We start from the raw sequence: 22,421 nt of genomic DNA, 5'->3' as shown, positions 1-22,421 counted from the left end.
ATGGGTTCGTGGCCCATGAACAGGGACTCAATGCCACCATCGGCCGAACATCAGGCAGGCCGCTTGCGTTTCGAGTTGGTGGGGGTAGGGTTAGATGGTCTTCCAGCTGCGGCTGCGGTGGGAGTCGATTTTCCCCAGTGCTTAGCAGGCGGTGGGTTATTCTGCCGTGGGGGGGGTTTGTTGCGGGTCCTTTCCTTGCCCTGATGGAAAATTCGTCCCATGGCAGGTGGGTTAGGCAAACGCGCAGGCGGAAGGCATAACATGAAGGCTTCATCCTCCTCCTTTTTGTCGTCACACCGTTGTTGCATCAATGCGACGGCGGGACCAAAGAGAGCCCGGACGGGCTTCACCGACGCACCCACGATGCGCCGCTTCTCACTGTCAGGAAGGCCTGACAGGTTAAGCCAGAGCGTGTGCTCTCCCACCACAGAAAGCACCATAGAGCGCCCGCAGGCTTGGACGGCCTACCAGAGGAGTGAAAAAAACGTTCAGGGCCCTGACAGCCAAGGCCGAGGACTTACAGTATATGCGGCCTGGTGAACTAAGGCAGAAAAACGGTCCATCTTGTTGGGCAAGACTGGCTTAGGGGGAGCGAGCAGCCCGCCCTGAGCGGGGTTAAGGCGATGGAAGGCTCGATAGCGGGGGGCCACCCATACCATGAACTGCCATATCCTTCACCTCAAGGCCCGTGATACCGTGTTTGAAGTCGAGCGGGTCGCTCCGATTGTGCCTTATGTGCTTCGCGCATGCTGGAAGGACGGGGAAGAGTTGTTTCCTCGGACCGGGAGGGGGTCCCAACACTTTCCCGTCATAAATATCCCTCTCCTGGTCGGTGGCGCTCTGTGGAGCCGGCCACTCAATGTTGAGGCGAGCGGAGGATGGACTGAGGCAAGGCCACGTGGGCGCTAGCCTGGGGAACGCCAGAAGGCGGGATGGCCTCCTCGTCCTCTGAAACCCCAAGAAGGGCCGCGTCATCCTCATCGCTGGAACCAGCCGGTTCGTCGACAAGCGTGAGGTTGCCCGCGAAGATGTCTTCTTCGGGGAATGCGGGATTGGGCTGGTCAGCCCCGGGAGACCCCTGGTAGCGTGTCGTTGTCACCGTGTCCCCCATCCGAGTCAGAAAGGTCGAGCTCGGAGCACTGGGTCACTGCAACTTTAAGACGGCGTCGTAAATGCTTCTTGGGCAGCATAAGGCAATGACTGCAATTTTCTGGGTTTTCCAAGGCTTCTTGAGTGTGTTTGAGGCCCAAGAAGACCACGCAGAACGGGTGAAGGTCCTTAGTAACGATGAGCGAGAGAGTGCGGGTGGCTCCGAATTCAGAACACAGCAGAAAAGGCTGAAAAGACAACTGTCACGTCTGGCGGAGGCTGATCAGGCGATATGTCCTCCTGAAGACACGCAAGTGAGCAGCGTAATCCAACCGAACTGTGTCAGTGCAGAGATCGCGAGAAGCGAATGTCAACTGGAGAATAGCAGCGCTTGTATGCGTTATATGGCATTGGCTGCACGCTTCTGTCTGTCTAGCCAGACTTGGTGCAATTGGATGCTTCTGCAGAGGTCAGGTACGGATGCCCTTCCCATAGGTGGATCTCGAACACGAGATGATGAAAGAGAACAGCGTGATCGCAAAACAAACATAAGCGACCGTTTGCTGGCATTTTTGTTGTTTACTTAATAATAATAATTAATTAAATAATTAAAATCCAATCATCTATGTTTTACCACAGGTTTACAATGAAAAGTGATACATTGATATTAATGAATTAATTTATATCAAAATTGTACATTAGTCACACAGAAATAAATTACCATTAGGTCTATTTCACAAAAGAAAGAGGACAACACTTACTTATTCAGTCGCATCTGTTTCTGTTTATTTGGTAGTTACAGGACATATTTACATCACATTTAGAAAGAATGATCATTTCTACAAATATATGCCACCAAAAATACAACCTGAGGAGCTTTAGCACTCTCTCGAGTCCCAGTAGGCTAACGTTACAGTTATATTTCCAGTCAGAGAAACAGAGGAAGCTCCAGAAAAAAAAGTTGCTTTATTTTATAGTCTGGTATAAAGAGATGAGATGTAGGCTACTGACAGATAAAATAAAAACATGATTGTGATAGCCATTATGATTTGTCTGATTTCTTCAAGCGTTCACTATGTTTTTTTTACTATGCGTATCTTCAAGCGTATTTAGGCTACTATGTTTATTATGGTAAGTTAATGGTTAGCGTGCATAGACTTTTGAATCGCGTATAAATATTTCTACCTTATACGGTGATCAGAAGCCACATCGGATCACAAACAGAAGGCATTCAAACATGAAAGTGAGTTAAATTATTACTTAAGTCTTTAATGCTGACAGAATCATCCGGCGCTGGCGTCTCCAGACTCAGGTAAACTCTGCCTCTGTTCCTTATAAAAAAACATAACTGATGTGCATCTTGAGACAAAACTATGGCACAGACATATTTTCAGTGTAAGCAGTGAATTATTAAACTCATGTTTTTTTTCTTTTTCTGAATTGGACATGTTAGCCTTGTGCATTCTCTGAGTGCTACTTAAAGGTTGTATCAGTGATTTCAGGCCCCAAAAAATGTATCATATTCATCTAATCTTTCCTAACAATCCGCTAGCTGCCCGCCCCATAAGCATGCCGTCAAATCACCGACAGGGGGAGGGTGTTGTGAGGTTTGGTGCTCGTGCACGGCTGCACGCGAAGTCAGAGCTGAAGAAGAAGCTGGCTCAAAACCTCACAACACCCTCCCCCTGTCGGTGATTGGTTGGAACACTATTTGTTTTGGTTTTGAGTGGTTGGTGAAACCAGTTGTTTTTGTGTGCAGGTCTCAGAGCCTAGGCTGCCTACAGAGACACAGTTTTTTGACGGCATGCTTATGGGGCAGGCAGCTAGCGGATCGTTAGGAAAGATTAGATGAATGTGATAATTTTTTTGGGGGGGGCCTGAAATCCCTGATACAACCTTTAATTAGATGAAAAAATAATAATATTTTGAATGATAATTCAGCTATGCTGATCTACGTTACTGGACATAATATTCTGAAACATTGTTAATAAATGGCAGGTGTTTTATTGTTGATAAATAAGACAAATGATACACTTAGCATTTATAAATTTGCCAAAAGCAACACATTTTCTGTCAAAGAGTTGTTAAACTGAAATAAATACACAATAGTTTTTACAGAAAGAGAGCACAATTTCTGCATCTATATAGATTAATGGTTAAGATGTAAACAACAGGATTTCAGTAAAAAAAAAAATCACTTATCCTATATATTAGTGTTTGGCCCATCAACTGTAAGACATCTTGTTGATGCCTAATGATTTAGGTCATGGTTATGGGAGATATGTGGGATTTTGGAGTCACAATTCTCATGGCAGGAAAAACAGTTATTTTGGTGACAAAGGAAGAAGTCTTTGAAGCATCTAATTTCTCTTGATGAAGGACTCATACAGGGAGGTGAGCTGGTCCTTCAGGTCCTGTGCGTAGGGGTCCAGCTTTTCCTTCAGGTCTTCAGAGTAGGGTGTGAGACTCTGCTGGACCATCTGGGCTCTCTCTCTAATCTGGGCCTGAAGATCCTCAGCCAGAGGGGTCACGGTCTTCTGGAACTCCTGCAGACGCTGGTCAACCTTCTCCTTGATTTCAGCAGTGTAGGGCTCCAGCTGAGCCTGCAGCTCTTTCACGCTCTGCTCCAGGTTTCCTCTCAGCTCCTCACTCTTCTGGAGCAGAGTGGCCTTCAGGGTCTCAGAATCCAGGGATTCTGCATATGGAGTCATGGCTGTCCTGAGCTCCTCCACTCTCTGCTGGATCTGGCTCTTGAGGTTGTCAGCATAGGGCTCCAGCTGGTCTCTCACAGTGATCAGGTCCTGGCCCAAACGCTCCCTCAACACTTCAGTCTCCTTGGTGATTCTGGTCATCAGCTCTTCAGCCAGAGGGTCCATCTGTTTCTTGAGGGTGACGGCATATTCACTGGCCATATCGGCACTCTGGGTCAGTCTAGCACTGTTAAATGGAGAAGGACATTTGAGTTTCATATCAGGGCATAAGAAATAGTCTAAATAACAGTGTCCTGCAGGTAAATATTCTTGACTTACTTGACGTCCTGTCCCAGTTGGGAAGACCTGATCATCTTAACGGTTTCCTCTGCGGTTTGTGTTGCCTTTGAAACATAGCTCCAGAATGCATCAGTCAGCTGCTCCAGCTGTGGCTTGGGCTCATCAGCAGAGAATAGGTTGGCCTGGCAGCCTGTTGATGGAGCATTTCAGTTTGATCACATGGTATTGTTAATAGATTCTGTAAATTTATCAAGCCTTAAAACATTTTCATATAGTAATTTTCTCCGAATTTCTCACCTGTAAATACAGCAAGTGCAAGAACCACAAGAACCTTCATGATGTTCAGTTTTAGTCTAAAAGTAAAAAAAATAAAATAATAATTTAACATTTTTAATGAATGTCTCTGTCTTTTGCATAAATGTAAATAGTGCTCTATTTTGAATTTACAAAAAAGTGTGAACGTTCTTACCTGTTTCAGTGTGTTTTAATTGATGCTGTCCTGTCTGAAGAACAAGTGTGAAGGTTGCTGTTTCACATCTGTATTTATATATCATAGGGAGGTGATTGCCATTGTGGAAACCCAAAGTCCAGTGGGTAGTGCCTTGCTGTCATTACTCCACATCATAATGCCCTGACTGTACCTTCAACCACCGCAGACTTTCAGATTCAGAACAGATAATGGTAACAGTGGAACTTTGTCTTTAAAAGCAGTAATACATTTTTTGAGGAAGTTTTAATTGGGCCAAAATGAAAATACATAAAATATTTCTATGGCTTAGCACTTAACATTACACAGATGTCATTAAAGGGAAGTTTTACTAGAATTCCCCTACTTCCTAAAACAAACAAGAAAATTATACATAATGGAAACATTAATTTAATTAAAATCTTAATGCCTAAACTGAGTTATCCAGAAAAAAATCAATTATTTAAAGGGGTGGTTGATTATGATTTCACTTTTCTAACTTTAGTTAGTGTGTAATGTTGCTGTTTGAGCATAAACAACATCTGCAAAGTTACAATGCTCAAAGTTCAAAGCAAAGGAATATATTTGCTTTTAAGGTCTACTTGGCTGCGATTTCAGCCTGTCATGTGGGTTTTGAGGGCTCAACAGTCGGGCAGCATCCTCTAATCCGCAGATTTATGAAGGGTGCCCGTCGCTCTTTGCCAGTCGTCAGGAGAACTGTTCCTGAGTGGGACCTCTCCATGGTGCTAGAGTCTCAATATCCTTTTGAGCCTCTGGGAAGTATTTCCCTGAAGCTGCTGTCTTTCAAGACAGCTTTGCTCTTGGCCTTGGCATCAGCTAAAGGTGTCAGTGAGCTACATGCACTCCCGGTTCATCCCTCGTGCACTAAATTCTCTCTCAGTGGAGATAAGGTTTGCCTTAAGCCTAATCCGGCCTTCATGCCGAAGTGCTTCTCTGCGTTCACTTCGGAGGTGTTGGAGCTGTCCGCTTTTCACCCTCCACCTTTTTCCTCCCCGGAGGACGAGAGGCTGAATGCTCTGTGTCCCGTCCATGCTTTACAGACATATATGACCAGGCCCAGTGTTTTCCGGAAGAGCGACCAGCTCTTTATTTCATGGGCGCCCCCTCATAGAGGGAATCCCATATCTAAGCAACACCTCTCACATTGGCTTGTGAATGCTATAGCTTTGGCTTATGAATCAAAGGGTGTGCAGCCCCCAGGGGACATCAGAGCTCATTCCACGAGGGACATAGCCGCCTCTTGGGCTTTGTTTAGGGGAGTGTCACTGCAGGACATCTGCTCCGCTGCCAGTTGGGCTTCTCCTCATACCTTTGTGCATTACTACCGTCTGGATGTCACCAGAATCTCGGTAGCACATTCGGTTTTAGGGGTGGGGTCTTCTTAGCCCTTCTGTGCAACCCCATTGCAAGTAACGAATAAGGAGTGAATGGGCCGGCAGGCCATGCACATTCCTGTCACCAAGCATGCATTTCCATTCCTTTTCTGAGTGTATTTATATGCACATTGGTGTTGCTGGGGTTATTATCGGGTGTGTGCTGCATACATGTTTCATGTCCTGCATGTGCACAGCAGTCATGTGTGTGCGTCAGGATTGTAGGTTCATGATTATGGGACATGTCAGGCACCGCCTCCCTGGGGTGACCGTCCTTCTCTGGCTTTCAGAACCTCACTGTGAGTGTATTGGGCAATCGGGGAGCTGTCCATGTCTCTCCCATAGGTGGATCTCAAACACGAGATGATGAAAGAGAACAATAGGTTACTGTCGTAACCCCGGTTCTCTGAAACATTGAGTGGAGAGATCCACCAGCTTTGCCCCACTCGACGCACAAGAAGCGAATATACTTACTGGAGAATAGCAGCGCTTGCAGGCGTTATATACCCCTAGGTAAGGGGGCGGGGCCTTACCTGGCATTGGCTGCACGCTTCTGTCTGTCTAGCCAGACTTGGTGCAATTGGATGCTTCTGCAGAGGTCAGGTACGGATGCCCTTCCCATAGGTGGATCTCTCCACTCGAGAACCGGGAGAGAACCGGGGTTACGACAGTAACCTATTGTTTCTAGGGATTTCTTTCTTATTAGTTTTCTGATGAAACTTCCATTTGTTGGTGAAAGTTAGTATTTGTTAGTGTGACGTTGTTCCAGATAGGAGTGTTACAGGCGTGTTTAGTGAAGCGCTGTGGAGCTTCTGGCCCGACAGTGGAAACGCAGGCCCGGTGCTAGTCCGAGGCTATTAGCCCGGCACGGCCCATTTAAAGCCCTGGCTCGCACTGGCCCGACAGTGGAAACGCGGCTAATGTGTATAATAAGTGACTGGTTAAAAACAACAGTTAATTTTATCACATCACATATTTGAAGAGACTCAGCCTCCCTTGCCTCCTTAGACCAGTGGCATTTTATGATTGGGATTTATTGTGATCCTTCAATCATTTTGACTATTCAAAATGCAGTATTTTACATATGATATAATATTTTAAATAAATGTGAAAAAACTTCTATAACTGTCCAGTTGAGGTTGACTTTTCACTTCAGGCTTGATTTTTAATAAATGCTGATGTACTCTTAGCACATGATAAATGTTTTGCTCATTGCAGGAAGTGATGAGATCGTTATTAATCTAAACAATTAGAAATAAATAAAAATATTCATGAAGGGTTAACTAACCCATATAGCTTCACTGTAGTGGCAGTGCTATCTAGTGGTGAGAAATGCATTATTCCACTCATCTCTCATTCAAATTAGATTATAGGTAGGCCTGCCTACTTCTCATCAACTTTGGTGAAAATTAATTATATGATAAAGTGACAAATTATTTTCCTGTAGTTTAACCAGTCAAATATTGTTATTGAATAATTAAACAGCTTTCTGTTCTTTCATTTAATTTTGTGCCTACAGCTTTCTGAATCTGAAAGTTTGTGATGGTTGAAGGTACAGTCAGGGCATTATGATGTGGAATAATGACAGCAAGGCACTACGCACTGGACTTTGGGTTTCCACTATGGCAATCACCTCCCTATGCTATATAAATACAGATGTGAAACAGCAACCTTCACACTTGTTCTTCAGACAGGACGTCAATCAAAACACACTGACACAGGTAAGAACTTTCACACTTTTTTGTAAATTCAAAATAGAGCACTATTTACATTTATGTACATTCATTTAGAGACATTCATTAAAAGTGTGTGTTTTTTTAACTTATAGACTAAAACTGAACATCATGAAGGTTCTTGTGGTTCTTACACTTGCTGTGTTTACAGGTGAGAAATTCGGAGAAAATTACTATATGAAAATGTTTTAAGGCTTAAATATATATAAAGGCTATAAAGGCTTTAAGGCTTAAATAAATTTACAGAATCTATTAGCAATACCATGTGATCAAACTGAAATGCTCCATCAACAGGCTGCCAGGCCAACCTATTCTCTGCTGATGAGCCCAAGCCACAGCTGGAGCAGCTGACTGATGCATTCTGGAGCTATGTTTCAAAGGCAACACAAACTGCAGAGGAAACCGTCAAGATGATCAGGTCTTCCCAACTGGGACAGGACGTCAAGTAAGTCAAGAATATTTACCTGCAGGACACTGTTATTTAGACTATTTCTTATGCCCTGATATGAAACTCAAATGTCCTTCTCCATTTAACAGTGCTAGACTGACCCAGAGTGCCGATATGGCCAGTGAATATGCTGTCACCCTCAAGAAACAGATGGATCCTCTGGCTGAAGAGCTGATGACCAGAATCACCAAAGAGACTGAAGTGTTGAGGGAGCGTTTGGGCCAGGACTTGATCACTGTGAGAGACCAGCTGGAGCCCTATGCTGACAACCTCAAGAGCCAGATCCAGCAGAGAGTGGAGGAGCTCAGGACAGCCATGACTCCATATGCAGAATCCCTGGATTCTGAGACCCTGAAGGCCACACTGCTCCAGAAGAGTGAAGAGCTGAGAGGAAAACTGGAGCAGAGCGTGAAGGATCTGCAGGCTCAGCTGGAGCCCTACACTGATGAAATCAAGGAGAAGGTTGACCAGCGTCTGCAGGAGTTCCAGAAGACTGTGACCCCTCTGGCTGAGGATCTTCAGGCCCAGATTAGAGAGAGAGCCCAGATGGTCCAGCAGAGTCTTACACCCTACTCTGAAGACCTGAAGGAAAAGCTGGACCCCTACGCACAGGACCTGAAGGACCAGCTCACCTCCCTGTACGAATCCTTCATCAAGAGAAATTAGATGCTTCAAAGACTTCTTTGTCACCAGCAGAACTGTTTTTCCTTCTATGAGAATTGTGACTCCAAAACCCCACATATCTCCCATAACCATGACCTAAATCATACTATTAGGCATCAACAAGATGTCTTACAGTTGATAGGCCAAACACTAATATATAGGATAAGTGATTTTTTTGCTAAAATCCTGTTGTTTACATCTTAACCATCCATCTACATAGATGCAGAAATGTTTTTCTCTTTCTGTAAAAACTATTGTGTATTTATTTCAGTTTAGCAACTCTTTGTTACCTCTGACAGAAAATGTGTTGCTTCTGGCAAATTTATAAATGCTAAGTGTATCATTTGTCTTATTTATCAACAATAAAACACCAGCCATTTATTAACAATGTTTCTAAATATTATGTCCAGTAATGTAGATACGCATAGCTGAATTATCATTCAAAATATTATTTTTTTTCATCTACTTAAGTAGCCTTCAGAAAATGCACAACACTCTCAGAAAAAAAGGTACAAAAGCTGTCACTGTGGCGGTACCCGTACACCTTTGTACCTAAAGAGTGCATATAAGTCCCTCAAAGGTACATATTGGTACCAAACGTGTACATATTAGTACCTGAATGGTACATATTAGAACCCTTTTGAAGGGTACTGTCCCAGTGACAGCTTTTGTACCTTTTTTTTCTGAGAGTGAAGGCTAATATGACATACTTTTTTCATAAAAAATCACCAGAAAAAACAGGAGTTATAAATGGCCTTGTTATCTACCCATGAGAAGTGTGGCATTTGACACTATATATAATACTCAGACAGATTAATAAAAAATTCTAAAAGTCTGTACTAGTGACAAAAGATTATTTAAATAAAGCAACTCTATAACATATATGGATATGCAGAAAAGACAAAGGTCATCTCAACTGATTTCTTGTACACATTAAAGATTAGATAAGGATGAGAACTTTCCAAAAATGTACCTTTTCCAGTCACTTCTAGCTGTAATAATGACAGATCATATATTATGTTAATGTCTGTACTCCATTATCAGTGCTGACGTAGGTGTACGCAGTAACTCTTGGACCTGGTCCTTTCAAAGGACGTCCAGATCTGCACATTTTGTCACACAGAGTGTGTAGTCACAACGTATCTAGATAAAAACATCCACTGGAGATTAAAATACATTCCCAATACTATTTAAATACAGATATGAAACAGTCATCACCACATTTGCTATTCACACTGGACAGTGTAAATTAAATCATACTGACAAAGGTAAGAAGATACATTTACTATATACCAGTTTAAAATTTGTTTTATATACAAAATTTCTACATTATATTAGATTGTTTAAATGAAAAATGTGTTATTTTACAGGCTAAGCCCTGAAAACGATGAAGGCTCTTGTGATTCTTGCATTGGCTGTTTTTACAGGTTAGATTTATAACCTTTGATATAAAGTACTTAAAGAAAAAGAAAAAAAAGGTTCCAAACAGGATGTTAAATACATTTAACTTACATTAATGTTCCTAGTGTATTAAACATAATACATCATGTTCTACCCGTCAAAATTTTGGATACATAATACATTTGTTTCTTGTGATCTTAAAACACTTTTGATCTAGGCTTGTGAGAAGCTTGACTATAGTTTTGAAGGAACATCCTACTTCTACACTGTTTGAAGAAGCTAAATTATAAGAAAATATGTTTAAAAAATGTGCTATTCCAAACCTGTAAGGCTTTCTCTCCTCTGTGCACAAATTTTATATTTTTGTTTGCCTCCAAAATTACTTTTGAATCATCTGATATTTTCAATTCCCACAACAGGTTGCAAAGCCAACTTATCTAATGAAGAGAAGCCAAATCCACATCTGGAACACTTAATAAATTCATTCTGGAACTATATTGCCCAAGCAGTGCATACTACTGATGAAACTTCACAGATGATAAGGACATCCCAGCTGGGACAGGAAGTCAAGTAAGTCATATATACCAGCAATATTATTTTTAGTATAATTAGAAATATTTTCTGTTAGCAGACATAAAATTACACATTTCCCCTCCACATCCCCACACTAGACTAACACAGACTCTTCCATCTGAAGATATGATGACCAAAATCACAGAGGAGACTGAAGTGTTGAGGGAGCGTTTGGGCCAGGACCTGAACACCCTGAGAGACAAACTGAAGCCCTATGCTGACAACCTCAAGAGCCAGATCCAGCAGAGAGTGGAGGAGCTCAAGATAGCCATGACTCCATATGCAGAATCCCAGGATCCTGAGACCCTGAAGGCCACTCTGCTCCAGAAGAGTGAGGAGCTGAGAGGAAACCTGGAGCAGAGCGTGAAGGATCTGCAGGCTCAGCTGGAGCCCTACATTGCTGAAATCAAGGAGAATGTGGACCAAAACCTGCAGGAAATGAAAAAATCTTTTGCTGCATCAACTGAAGACCTTTAGTCCCAGATTTAATCTGCAGCGTTATTTTTGGGTTTTCATATTTTTGAAATATATTTCATTTATTATATTGATTCTAGCATATTTCCTTATTATTACAAACAATAAAAAATCTGCCATATTTTATTATTTGTCACTGATTTGTAGAAGATTGCCATGTCCAATAAAAAAAAAAAAACAATAAAAAAAACATTAGTTTAATAATTTACTGCTTACACTGTTGATTATGCTAGACTGTGTTGTGGACCTTAGTGGTCATCTTGCACTGAATATGCGTGCAAAATTATTCTAATAAAATACATTCCCCCGGTTTCACAGACATGGCTTCTAGTCCCAGACTAAAATGCATGTTTGAGCTATTTTAACTAAAAGCAACTTGCACTGACATATCTGAAAATATGTCTGTGCCATAGTTTTGTCTCAAGATGCACATCAGTTATGTTTTTTATAAGGCACATTTATAAAAGCTACTTAAATGCTTCAAGTGAACTGAGGCCTAATCCTGGCTTAGTCTAAACCCTGTCTGTGAAATCAGACCATTATGTATTATAATACAATATGTATCATAAGTGACTGGTTAAAAACAACAGTTAATTTTATCACATCACATATTTGAAGAGGCTCAGCCTCCCTTCCCTCCTTAGACCAGTGGCATTTTATGATTGTGATTTCTTGTGATCCTTCAATCATTTTGACTATTCAAAATGCAATATTTTATATATGATATAATATTTTAAATAAATGTGAAAAAACTTCTACAACTGTTTCATTTGAGGTTGACTTTTCACTTCAGGCTTGATTTTTAATAAATGCTGATGTACTCTTAGCACACGATAAATGTTTTGCTCCTTGCAGGAAGTGATGAAATCGTTATTAATGTAAACAATTAGAAATAAATAAAAATCTTCATAAAGGGTTAACTAACCCATATAGCTTCACTGTAGTGGCAGTGCTATCTAGTGGTGAAAAATGCATTATTCCACTCATCTCTCATTCAGATTAGATTATAGGTAGGCCTGCCTACTTCTCATCAACTTTGGTGAAAATGAATTATATGATAAAGTGACAAATTATTTTCCTGTAGTTTAACCAGCCAAATATTGTTATTGAATAATTAAACAGCTTTCTGTTATTTTATCCCTGGAGTTGGGATCATGACAGTTCCATGGGATACAGAATCAGTTTATGTGGAGACTATTTCCTTTGAAACACTATGTATTACTTAATAAATTGAAATGGCAAATTATTATCATTGTTAATAAAGTTAACTCCTAGAATTTAAAGCTAAATGACAAGAGTAAAAATACTTAATACCAGCAGACACAGAATCAAGAGGCATTGGGTGATGTGTCAGATCTTATCAGGGTGTGCAGAACGTCTTTGTCATTTGTTGTTTTATTAGGTCAAATGTTCAAATGTTGGGCTCTGTCTGGTTTTAGTATCTAATATGGACCTTAAATAATTGGATTTTTCTGGATAACTCAGTTTAGGCTATAAGATTTTAATTAAATTCATGTTTCCATATGTATACTTTTCTTGTTTGTTTTAGGGAGTAGGGGGATTCTAGTTAAACTTCCCTTTAATGACTTCTGTGTAATGTTAAGTGCTAAGCCATATAAACATTTTATGTATTTTCATTTTGGCCCAATTAAAACTTCATCAAAAAATGTATTACTTCTTTTAAAGACAAAGTTCCACTGTTATCATTATCTGTTCTGAATCTGAAAGTCTGCGATGGTTGAAGGTACAGTCAGGGCATTATGATGTGGAGTAATGACAGCAAGGCACTACCCACTGGACTTTGGGTTTCCACAATGGCAATAACCTCCCTATGCTATATAAATACAGATGTGAAACAGCAACCTTCACACTTCTTCTTCAGACAGGACAGTATCAATCAAAACACACTGACACAGGTAAGAACTTTCACACTTTTTTTGTAAATTCAAAATAGAGCACTATTTACATTTATGCAAAAGACAGAGACATTCATTAAAAGTTTTTTTTTTTTTTTTACTTATAGACTAAAACCGAACATCATGAAGGTTCTTGTGGTTCTTGCACTTGCTGTATTTACAGGTGAGAAATTTGGAGAAAATTACTATATGAAAATATTTTAAGGCTTGATAAATTTACAGAATCTATTAACAATACCATGTGATCAAACTGAAATGCTCCATCAACAGGCTGCCAGGCCAACCTATTCTCTGCTGATGAGCCCAAGCCACAGCTGGAGCAGCTGACTGATGCATTCTGGAGCTATGTTTCAAAGGCAACACAAACTGCAGAGGAAACCGTCAAGATGATCAGGTCTTCCCAACTGGGACAGGACGTCAAGTAAGTCAAGAATATTTACCTGCAGGACACTGTTATTTAGACTATTTCTTATGCCCTGATATGAAACTCAAATGTCCTTCTCCATTTAACAGTGCTAGACTGACCCAGAGTGCCGATATGGCCAGTGAATATGCCGTCACCCTCAAGAAACAGATGGATCCTCTGGCTGAAGAGCTGATGACCAGAATCACCAAAGAGACTGAAGTGTTGAGGGAGCGTTTGGGCCAGGACCTGATCACTGTGAGAGACCAGCTGGAGCCCTATGCTGACAACCTCAAGAGCCAGATCCAGCAGAGAGTGGAGGAGCTCAGGACAGCCATGACTCCATATGCAGAATCCCTGGATTCTGAGACCCTGAAGGCCACTCTGCTCCAGAAGAGTGAGGAGCTGAGAGGAAACCTGGAGCAGAGCGTGAAGGATCTGCAGGCTCAGCTGGGGCCCTACACTGCTGAAATCAAGGAGAAGGTTGACCAGCGTCTGCAGGAGTTCCAGAAGACCGTGACCCCTCTGGCTGAGGATCTTCAGGCCCAGATTAGAGAGAGAGCCCAGATGGTCCAGCAGAGTCTCACACCCTACGCTGAAGACCTGAAGGAAAAGCTGGACCCCTACGCACAGGACCTGAAGGACCAGCTCACCTCCCTGTATGAGTCCTTCATCAAGAGAAATTAGATGCTTCAAAGACTTCTTACTTTGTCACTAACAGAACTGCTTTTTCTTCCATGAGAATTGTGACTCCAAAACCCCACATATCTCCCATAACCATGACCTAAATCATATTATTAGGCATCAACAAGATATCTTACAGTTGATAGGCCAAACACTAATATATGGGATACGTGATTTTTTGCTAAAATCCTGTTGTTTACATCTTAACCATTCATCTACATAGATGCAGAAATGTTTCTCTCTTTCTGTAAAAAACTATTGTGTATTTATTTCAGTTTAGCAACTCTTTAATACCTCTGACAGAAAATGTTTTGCTTCTGGCAAATTTATAAATGCTAAGTGTATCATTTGTCTTATTTATCAACAATAAAACACCAGCCATTTATTAACAATGTTTCTAAATATTATGTCCAGTAACGTAGATACGCATAGCTGAATTATCATTCAAAATATAAAAAAAATATTTCATCTACTTAAAGCTACACTGTGTAGGATTTTCTCCCATCTAGCGGTGAAATTGTTTATGACTACCAACTGAATATTACTTTCTAGCCCCTCTCATTCCGAGGGCATTTTAACTCCTACGGTGACCGTATTATTTCAAATCTGCCAGCAGTCGCGAGTAATCTCCCCCTCGCATTCGTCACGGTTCCACTGAGTGTAAAAACGCGAAAGGCGAAGCTTGAATTTCCAGGTATGTCCCTTTTTGGCTAATGTATTTTCAAGATGGAGGTGCAACATGGCTGTCACCATTCGAGCGACTCACTCGTATGTATTCTAAATGGCAGATTCTACGCTTACGAGAATACTTGATTAGTTGGTACAAGTAATTACACATTAATGAGCACATATATTTTTGAAAGAACAAAGTGTTTTTTGGTAAGAATCAACTTACCAACAAAAATTACACAGTGTAGCTTTAAGTAGCCCTCAGAAAATCCACAAGGCTAATATGACATACTTTTTAATAAAATCACCAGAAAAAAACAGGAGTTATAAATGGCCTTGTTATCTACCCATGAGAAGTGTGGCATTTGACACTATATATAATACTCAGACAGATTAATAAAAAATTCTAAAAGTCTGTACTAGTGACAAAAGATTATTTAAATAAAGCAACTCTATAACATTTATGGCATGCAGAAAAGATAAAGGTCATCTCAACTGATTTCTTGTAACAAATAATAAAGATTAGATAAGGATGAGAACTTTCCAAAAAATGACCTTTTCCAGTCACTTCTAGCTGTAATAATGATAGATCATACATTATGTTAATGTCTGTACTCCATTATCAGTGCTGACGTAGGTGTACGCAGTAACTCTTGGACCTGGTCCTTTCAAAGGACGTCCAGATCTGCACATCTTGTCACACAGAGTGTGTAGTCACAACGTATCTAGATAAAAACATCCACTGGAGATTAAAATACATTCCCAATACTATTTAAATACAGATATGAAACAGTCATCACCACATTTGCCATTCACACTGGACAGTGTAAATTAAATCATACTGACAAAGGTAAGAAGATACATTTACTATATACCAGTTTAAAACTAGTTTTATATAAAAATGTTCTACATTATATTAGATTGTTTAAATGAAAAATGTGTTATTTTACAGGCTAAGCCCTGAAAACGATGAAGGCTCTTGTGATTCTTTCATTGGCTGTTTTTACAGGTTAGATTTATAACCTTTGATATAAAGTACTTTAAAAAAAAAAAGAAAAAAAGGTTCCAAACAGGAGGTTAAATACATTTAACTTACATTAATGTTCTTAGTGGATTAAACATAATACATCATGTTCTACCCGTCAAAATTTTGGATACATAATACATTTGTTTCTTGTGATCTTAAAACACTTTTGATCTAGGCTTGTGAGAAGCCTGACTATAGTTTTGAAGGAACATCCTACTTCTACACTGTTTGAAGAAGCTAAATTATAAGAAAATATGTTTAAAAAATATGCCATTCCAAACCTGTAAGGCTTTCTCTCCTCTGTGCACAAATTTTATATTTTTGTTTGCCTCCAAAATTACTTTTGAATCATCTGATATTTTCAATTCCCACAACAGGTTGCAAAGCCAACTTATCTAATGAAGAGAAGCCAAATCCACATCTGGAACACTTAATAAATTCATTCTGGAACTATATTGCCAAAGCAGTGCATACTACTGATGAAACTTCACAGATGATAAGGACATCCCAGCTGGGACAGGAAGTCAAGTAAGTCATATTTACCAGCAATATTATTTTTAGTATAATTAGAAATATTTACCAGTAGAAATAGTTACCAGACATAAATTACACATTTCCCCTCCACATCCCCACACTAGACTAACACAGACTCCTCCATCTGAAGATATGATGACCAAAATCACAGAGGAGACTGAAGTGTTGAGGGAGCGTTTGGGCCAGGACCTGAACACCCTGAGAGACAAACTGAAGCCCTGTGCTGACAACCTCAAGAGCCAGTTCCAGCAGAGAGTGGAGGAGCTCAAGATAGCCATGACTCCATATGCAGAATCCCTGGATCCTGAGACCCTGAAGGCCACTCTGCTCCAGAAGAGTGAGGAGCTGAAAGGAAACCTGGAGCAGAGCATGAAGGATCTGCAGGCTCAGCTGGAGCCCTACACTGCTGAACTCAAGGAGAATGTGGACCAAAACCTGCAGGAAATGAAAAAATCTTTTGCTGCATCAACTGAAGACCTTTAGTCCCAGATTTAATCTGTTATTTTTATTAGTATACAATAAAGTTATTTTTGAGTTTTCATATTTTTTATATATATTTCATTCATTATATTGTTTCTAGCATATTTCCTTGTTATTGCAAACATTAAAAAAATCTGCCATATTTTATTATTTGTCATTGATTTGTAGAAGATTGCCATGTCCAAAAAAACCCCCCCCCAAAAAAACATGAGTTTAATAATTCACTGCTTACACTGTTGATTATGCTAGACTATGTGTTGTGGACCTTAGTGGTCATTTTGCACTGAATGAGCGTGCAAAATTATTATAATAAAATATATTCCTCCGATTTCACAGACATGGCTTCTAGTCCCAGAATAAAATGCATGTTTGAGCTATTTTAACTAAAAATAACTTGCACTGACATATCTGAAAATATGTCTGTGTCATAGTTTTGTCTCAAGATGCACATCAGTTATGTTTTTTATAAGGCACATTTATAAAAGCTACTTAAATGCTTCAAATGATATTATACAATATTTGAAATATTGTATAATATTGTATAAATGTGAAAAATTGTCTACAACTGTTTCATTTGAGGTTGACTTCACTTCATGCCGAGATAATCCATCCACCTCACAGGTGTGGCATATCAAGATGCTGATTAGACAGCACGATTATTGCACAGGTGTGCCTTAGGCTGGCCATAATAAAAGGCCACTCTAAAATGTGCAGTTTTATCACACATCACAATACCACAGATGTCGCAAGTTTTGAGGGAGCGTGCAATTGGAAAGCTGACTGCAGGAATGTCCACCAGAGCTGTTGCCCGTGAATTGAATGTTCATTTCTCTACCATAAGCCGTCTCCAAAGGCGTTTCAGAGAATTTGCCAGTACATCCAACCGGCCTCACAACCGCAGACCACGTGTAACCACACCAGCCCAGCACCTCCACATCCAGCATCTTCACCTCCAAGATCGTCTCAGACTAGCCACAACAGTGCCACAGCTGCTACAACAATCGGTTTGCATAACCAAAGAATTTCTGCACAAACTGTCAGAAACCGTCTCAGGGAAGCTCATCTGCATGCTCGTCGTCCTCATCGGAGTCTCGACCTGACTGCAGTTCGTCATCGTAACCGACTTGAGTGGGCAAATGCTCACATTCGATGGCATCTGGCACTTTGGAGAGGTGTTCTCTTCACAGATGAATCCTGGTTTTCACTGTACAGGGCAGATGACAGACAGCGTGTATGGTGTCGTGTGGGTAAGCGGTTTGCTGATGTCAACGTTGTGGATCGAGTGGCCCATGGTGGTGGTGGGGTTATGGTATGGGCAGGCGTATGTTATGGACAATGAACACAGGTGCATTTTATTGATGGCATTTTGAATACACAGAGATACCGTGACGAGATCCTGAGGCCCATTGTTGTGCCATTCATCCACGACCATCACCTCATGTTGCAGCATGATAATGCACAGCCCCATGTTGCAAGGATCTGTACACAATTCCTGGAAGCTGAAACATCCCAGTTCTTGCATGGCCAGCATACTCACTGGACATGTCACCCATTGAGCATGTTTGGGATGCTCTGGATCGGCGTATACAACAGCGTGTTCCAGGTCCTGCCAATATCCAGCAACTTTGCACAGCCATTGAAGAGGAGTGGACCCACATCCCACAGGCCACAATCAACAACCTGATCAATTTGAAGGAGATGTGTTGCACTGCGTGAGGCAAATGGTGGTCACAACAGATACCGACTGGTTTTCGGAACCTCCCGGACCCCCACCTGTGAGGTGGATGGATTATCTCGGCAAAGGAGAAGTGCTCACTAACAGAGATTTAGACAGATTTGTGAACAATATTTGAGAGAAATAGGCCTTTTGTGTACATAGAAAAAGTCTTAGATCTTTGAGTTCAGCTCATGAGAAAAAAAAAAAAAAGTCTGTTGCGCCTCCATCTTGAAAAAATACATTAGCCAAAGAGGGACATACCTGGAAATTCAAGCTTCGCCTTTCGCGTTTTTACACTCAGTGGCACCGTGACGAATGATACTGGGGTTCCTCAAGGATCCGTTTTAGCCCCTCTTTTATTTTCTATTTATATCAACGATCTTGGTCATGGAATAGATTCCGCTAAATTACACTTGTATACAGACGATACAATTATTTATACAACAGCATTTTCTTTAAATCAATCAATGAAGCAACTACAGAACGCTTTTCAAGTACTGCAGCACTCATTGACGCAATTAAAATTGGTTTTATATTCAGAAAAAAGACAAAATACATGATTTTTAGTTGGGGTCGCTCTAAAGTAACCAACATTTCAATTACAACTTCAAATGATATACCATTAGAAAGAGTGAGTTCTTATAAATATTTAGGTATACAGTATGGATGGACGAAAGATTAGCATTTGATGTACATATTGATAATTTGTTGAAGAAGCTTAGGTCAAAATTAGATTTATTTTATTGTTTAAAAAATTGTTTCCCCTATGAGGCCCGAAAGAAAGTGCTTTTTTATCTATAATTGATTATGGTGATCTTATATGCATGCAGCTGCATCTCTACTTAGAAAACTAGATTCTGTGTATCATGCAGCTTTGCGTTTTGTTTCCGGTGCAGAGTCACAAACGCATCATTGTATTTTATATGATTCTTTATCTTGGTCATCTTTATATCAAAGGAGAAAGCTACACATGTATTTATTTATCGCAAAAGCTCTTTTAGGTAAACTACCCTTTTATATATCAAATCTTTTAATTTATTATACAAATAATTATCGTACTACAGGTTCCCACATTCGGCTAAAAGTCCCAAGGGTATTGTCAGAATTTGGCAAAGGTACATTTTCTTTTTATGCTCCTTGGGCTTGGAATGAATTGCAAAATGTTCTTAATCTAGACGCACTTCCAACCTTAAGCACTTTTAAACGTCTTTTGCAAAATGTTTTACAGGACACTTGTAATTATTTTAGTTGATTTGCTTTTACCTAGCTTTTGATTGTTATAAATTGTGGTGTTGTCTTATTGTTATTCTTTTGTGTGAAACTCTATGTGCCGCTATCTTGACCAGATCTCGCTGGAAGAAGAGATTATAATATCTCAATGTGATTTTCCTGGTTAAATAAAGGAAATAATAATCCCTGGAGTTGGGATCATGACAGTTCCATGGGATACAGAATCAGTTTATGTGGAGACTATTTCCTTTGAAACAATTTATGTAATACTTTATAAATGGCTAATTATTATCATTGTTAATAAAGATAACTCCTAGATTTAAAGCTAAATGACAAGAGTAAAATTACTTAATACCAGCAGACACAGAATCAAGAGGCATTGGGTGATGTGTCAGATCTTATCAGGGTGTGCAGAACGTCTTTGTCATTTGTTGTTTTATTAGGTCAAATGTTCAAATGTCGGGCTCTGTCTGGTTTTAGTATCTAATATGGACCTTAATTGGATTTTTCTGGATAACTGAGTCTAGGCTTTTAGATTTTAATTAAATTAATGTTTCCATTATGTATACTTTACCTGTTTGTTTTAGGAAGTAGGGGATTCTAGTTAAAGTTCAATTTAATTACATCTGTAATGTTAAGTGCTAAGCCCAAACATTATGTATTTTCATTTTGTCCCAATTAAAACTTCATAAAAAAATGCATTACTGCTTTTAAAGACAAAGTTCCACTGTTATCATTATCTGTTCTGAATCTGAAAGTCTGCGGTGGTTGAAGGTACAGTCAGGGCATTATGATGTGGAGTAATGACAGCAAGGCACTACCCACTGGACTTTGGGTTTCCACTATGGCAATCGTCTCCCTATGCTATATAAATACAGATGTGAAACAGCAACCTTCACACTTGTTCTTCAGACAGGACAGCGTCAATTAAAACACACTGACACAGGTAAGAACTTTTACACATTTTAGTCAATTCATAATTGAGCACTATTTACATTCATGTAAAAGACAGAGACATTCATTAAAATAGTTTTTTTTTTTTTTTTTTTTTACTTATAGACTAAAACTGAACATCATGAAGGTTCTTGTGGTTCTTGCACTTGCTGTGTTTACAGGTGAGAAATTTGGAGAAAATTACTATATGAAAATGTTTTAAGGCTTGATAAATTTACAGAATCTATTAGCAATACCATGTGATCAAACTGAAATGCTCCATCAACAGGCTGCCAGGCCAACCTATTCTCTGCTGATGAGCCCAAGCCACAGTTGGAGCAGCTGACTGATGCATTCTGGAGCTATGTTTCAAAGGCAACACAAACTGCAGAGGAAACCGTTAAGATGATCAGGTCTTCCCAACTGGGACAGGACGTCAAGTAAGTCAAGAATATTTACCTGCAGGACACTGTTATTTAGACTATTTCTTATGCCCTGATATGAAACTCAAATGCCCTTCTCCATTTAACAGTGCTAGACTGACCCAGAGTGCCGATATGGCCAGTGAATATGCCGTCACCCTCAAGAAACAGATGGATCCTCTGGCTGAAGAGCTGATGACCAGAATCACCAAAGAGACTGAAGTGTTGAGGGAGCGTTTGGGTCAGGACCTGATCACTGTGAGAGACCAGCTGGAGACCTATGCTGACAACCTCAAGAGCCAGATCCAGCAGAGAGTGGAGGAGCTCAGGACAGCCATGACTCCATATGCAGAATCCCTGGATTCTGAGACCCTGAAGGCCACACTGCTCCAGAAGAGTGAGGAGCTGAGAGGAAAACTGGAGCAGAGCGTGAAGGATCTGCAGGCTCAGCTGGAGCCCTACACTGCTGAAATCAAGGAGAAGGTTGACCAGCGTCTGCTGGAGTTCCAGAAGACCGTGACCCCTCTGGCTGAGGATCTTCAGGCCCAGATTAGAGAGAGAGCCCAGATGGTCCAGCAGAGTCTTACACCCTACGCTGAAGACCTGAAGGAAAAGCTGGACCCCTACGCACAGGACCTGAAGGACCAGCTCACCTCCCTGTATGAGTCCTTCATCAAGGGAAATTAGATGCTTCAAAGACTTCTTCCTCTGTCACCAACAGAACTGTTTTTCCTTCCATGAGAATTGTGACTCCAAAACCCCACATATCTCCCATAACCATGACCTAAATCAGACTATTAGGCATCAACAAGATGTCTTACAGTTGATGGGCCAAACACTAATATATAGGATAAGTGATTTTTTTTTTTACTGAAATCCTGTTGTTTACATCTTAACCATCCATCTATATAGATGCAGAAATTTTGCTCTCTTTCTGTAAAAACTGCTGTGTATTTATTTCAGTTTAGCAACTCTTTAATTCCTCTGACAGAAAATGTGTTGCTTCTGGCAAATTTATAAATGCTAAGTGTATAATTTGTCTTATTTATCAACAATAAAATGCCTGTCATTTATTAACAATGTTTCAGAATATTATGTCCAGTAACATAGATCAGAATAGCTGAATTATCATTCAAAATATGATTATTTTTTCATCTAATTAAGTATCACTCAGA

General features: G+C 40.3%; 6 protein-coding genes across 9 annotated transcripts; 5 read left to right on the top strand and 1 right to left on the bottom strand.

The window, feature by feature from the left end:
- Nucleotides 1-3,075: 3,075 nt before the first annotated feature.
- LOC311067467 (uncharacterized protein) lies at nt 3,076-4,428 on the bottom strand. Its single transcript, XM_084089349.1, has 3 exons — nt 4,377-4,428; nt 4,119-4,269; nt 3,076-4,026 (listed from the first exon to the last, which is right to left on the bottom strand). The coding sequence occupies exons 1-3, from the start codon at nt 4,414-4,416 to the stop codon at nt 3,450-3,452; spliced, it is 768 nt and encodes a 255-aa protein (XP_083945475.1). The 5' UTR covers nt 4,417-4,428; the 3' UTR covers nt 3,076-3,449.
- A 3,079-nt stretch (nt 4,429-7,507) lies between these two features.
- Nucleotides 7,508-8,983, top strand: LOC311067469 (uncharacterized protein; the record flags this gene model as incomplete). Of its 2 annotated transcripts, none has more annotated exons than XM_084089353.1 (4): nt 7,508-7,660; nt 7,730-7,823; nt 7,967-8,117; nt 8,210-8,983. In XM_084089353.1, the coding sequence occupies 4 exons, from the start codon at nt 7,508-7,510 to the stop codon at nt 8,784-8,786; spliced, it is 975 nt and encodes a 324-aa protein (XP_083945479.1). In that variant the 3' UTR covers nt 8,787-8,983. The 2 variants fall into 2 exon arrangements, with proteins under 2 accessions (XP_083945479.1, XP_083945478.1); XM_084089352.1 differs by having other exon boundaries at nt 7,631-7,660; nt 7,768-7,823.
- A 931-nt stretch (nt 8,984-9,914) lies between these two features.
- On the top strand, nt 9,915-11,937 carry LOC311067470 (uncharacterized protein). Its single transcript, XM_084089354.1, has 4 exons — nt 9,915-10,051; nt 10,154-10,210; nt 10,604-10,754; nt 10,856-11,937. Exons 2-4 carry the CDS (start codon nt 10,171-10,173, stop codon nt 11,232-11,234), a joined length of 570 nt encoding a protein of 189 aa, XP_083945480.1. The 5' UTR covers nt 9,915-10,051; nt 10,154-10,170; the 3' UTR covers nt 11,235-11,937.
- Nucleotides 11,938-12,991: 1,054 nt separating this feature from the next.
- Nucleotides 12,992-14,621, top strand: LOC311067465 (uncharacterized protein; the record flags this gene model as incomplete). Of its 2 annotated transcripts, none has more annotated exons than XM_084089347.1 (4): nt 12,992-13,170; nt 13,255-13,310; nt 13,418-13,568; nt 13,661-14,621. In XM_084089347.1, 4 exons carry the CDS (start codon nt 12,992-12,994, stop codon nt 14,235-14,237), a joined length of 963 nt encoding a protein of 320 aa, XP_083945473.1. In that variant the 3' UTR covers nt 14,238-14,621. The 2 variants fall into 2 exon arrangements, with proteins under 2 accessions (XP_083945473.1, XP_083945472.1); XM_084089346.1 differs by having other exon boundaries at nt 13,099-13,147.
- On the top strand, nt 13,124-22,161 carry LOC311067468 (uncharacterized protein). 2 transcript variants are annotated; one of them, XM_084089351.1, is made up of 4 exons: nt 13,124-13,147; nt 20,951-21,006; nt 21,114-21,264; nt 21,357-22,161. In XM_084089351.1, exons 2-4 carry the CDS (start codon nt 20,967-20,969, stop codon nt 21,931-21,933), a joined length of 768 nt encoding a protein of 255 aa, XP_083945477.1. In that variant the 5' UTR covers nt 13,124-13,147; nt 20,951-20,966; the 3' UTR covers nt 21,934-22,161. The 2 variants fall into 2 exon arrangements, with proteins under 2 accessions (XP_083945477.1, XP_083945476.1); XM_084089350.1 differs by lacking the exon at nt 13,124-13,147 and adding an exon at nt 20,792-20,837 and having other exon boundaries at nt 21,357-22,159.
- On the top strand, nt 15,623-17,077 carry LOC311067471 (uncharacterized protein). The gene is made up of 4 exons (XM_084089355.1): nt 15,623-15,753; nt 15,856-15,912; nt 16,308-16,458; nt 16,569-17,077. Exons 2-4 carry the CDS (start codon nt 15,873-15,875, stop codon nt 16,945-16,947), a joined length of 570 nt encoding a protein of 189 aa, XP_083945481.1. The 5' UTR covers nt 15,623-15,753; nt 15,856-15,872; the 3' UTR covers nt 16,948-17,077.
- Nucleotides 22,162-22,421: the final 260 nt, after the last annotated feature.

Source organism: Abramis brama (assembly GCF_963993115.1).
Source record: "Abramis brama genome assembly, chromosome: 17".
Classification (NCBI taxonomy): Eukaryota; Metazoa; Chordata; class Actinopteri; order Cypriniformes; family Leuciscidae; genus Abramis; species Abramis brama.
Note: the sequence above shows the minus strand (reverse complement) of the source record. Positions and strands in the feature narration are given on the sequence as shown.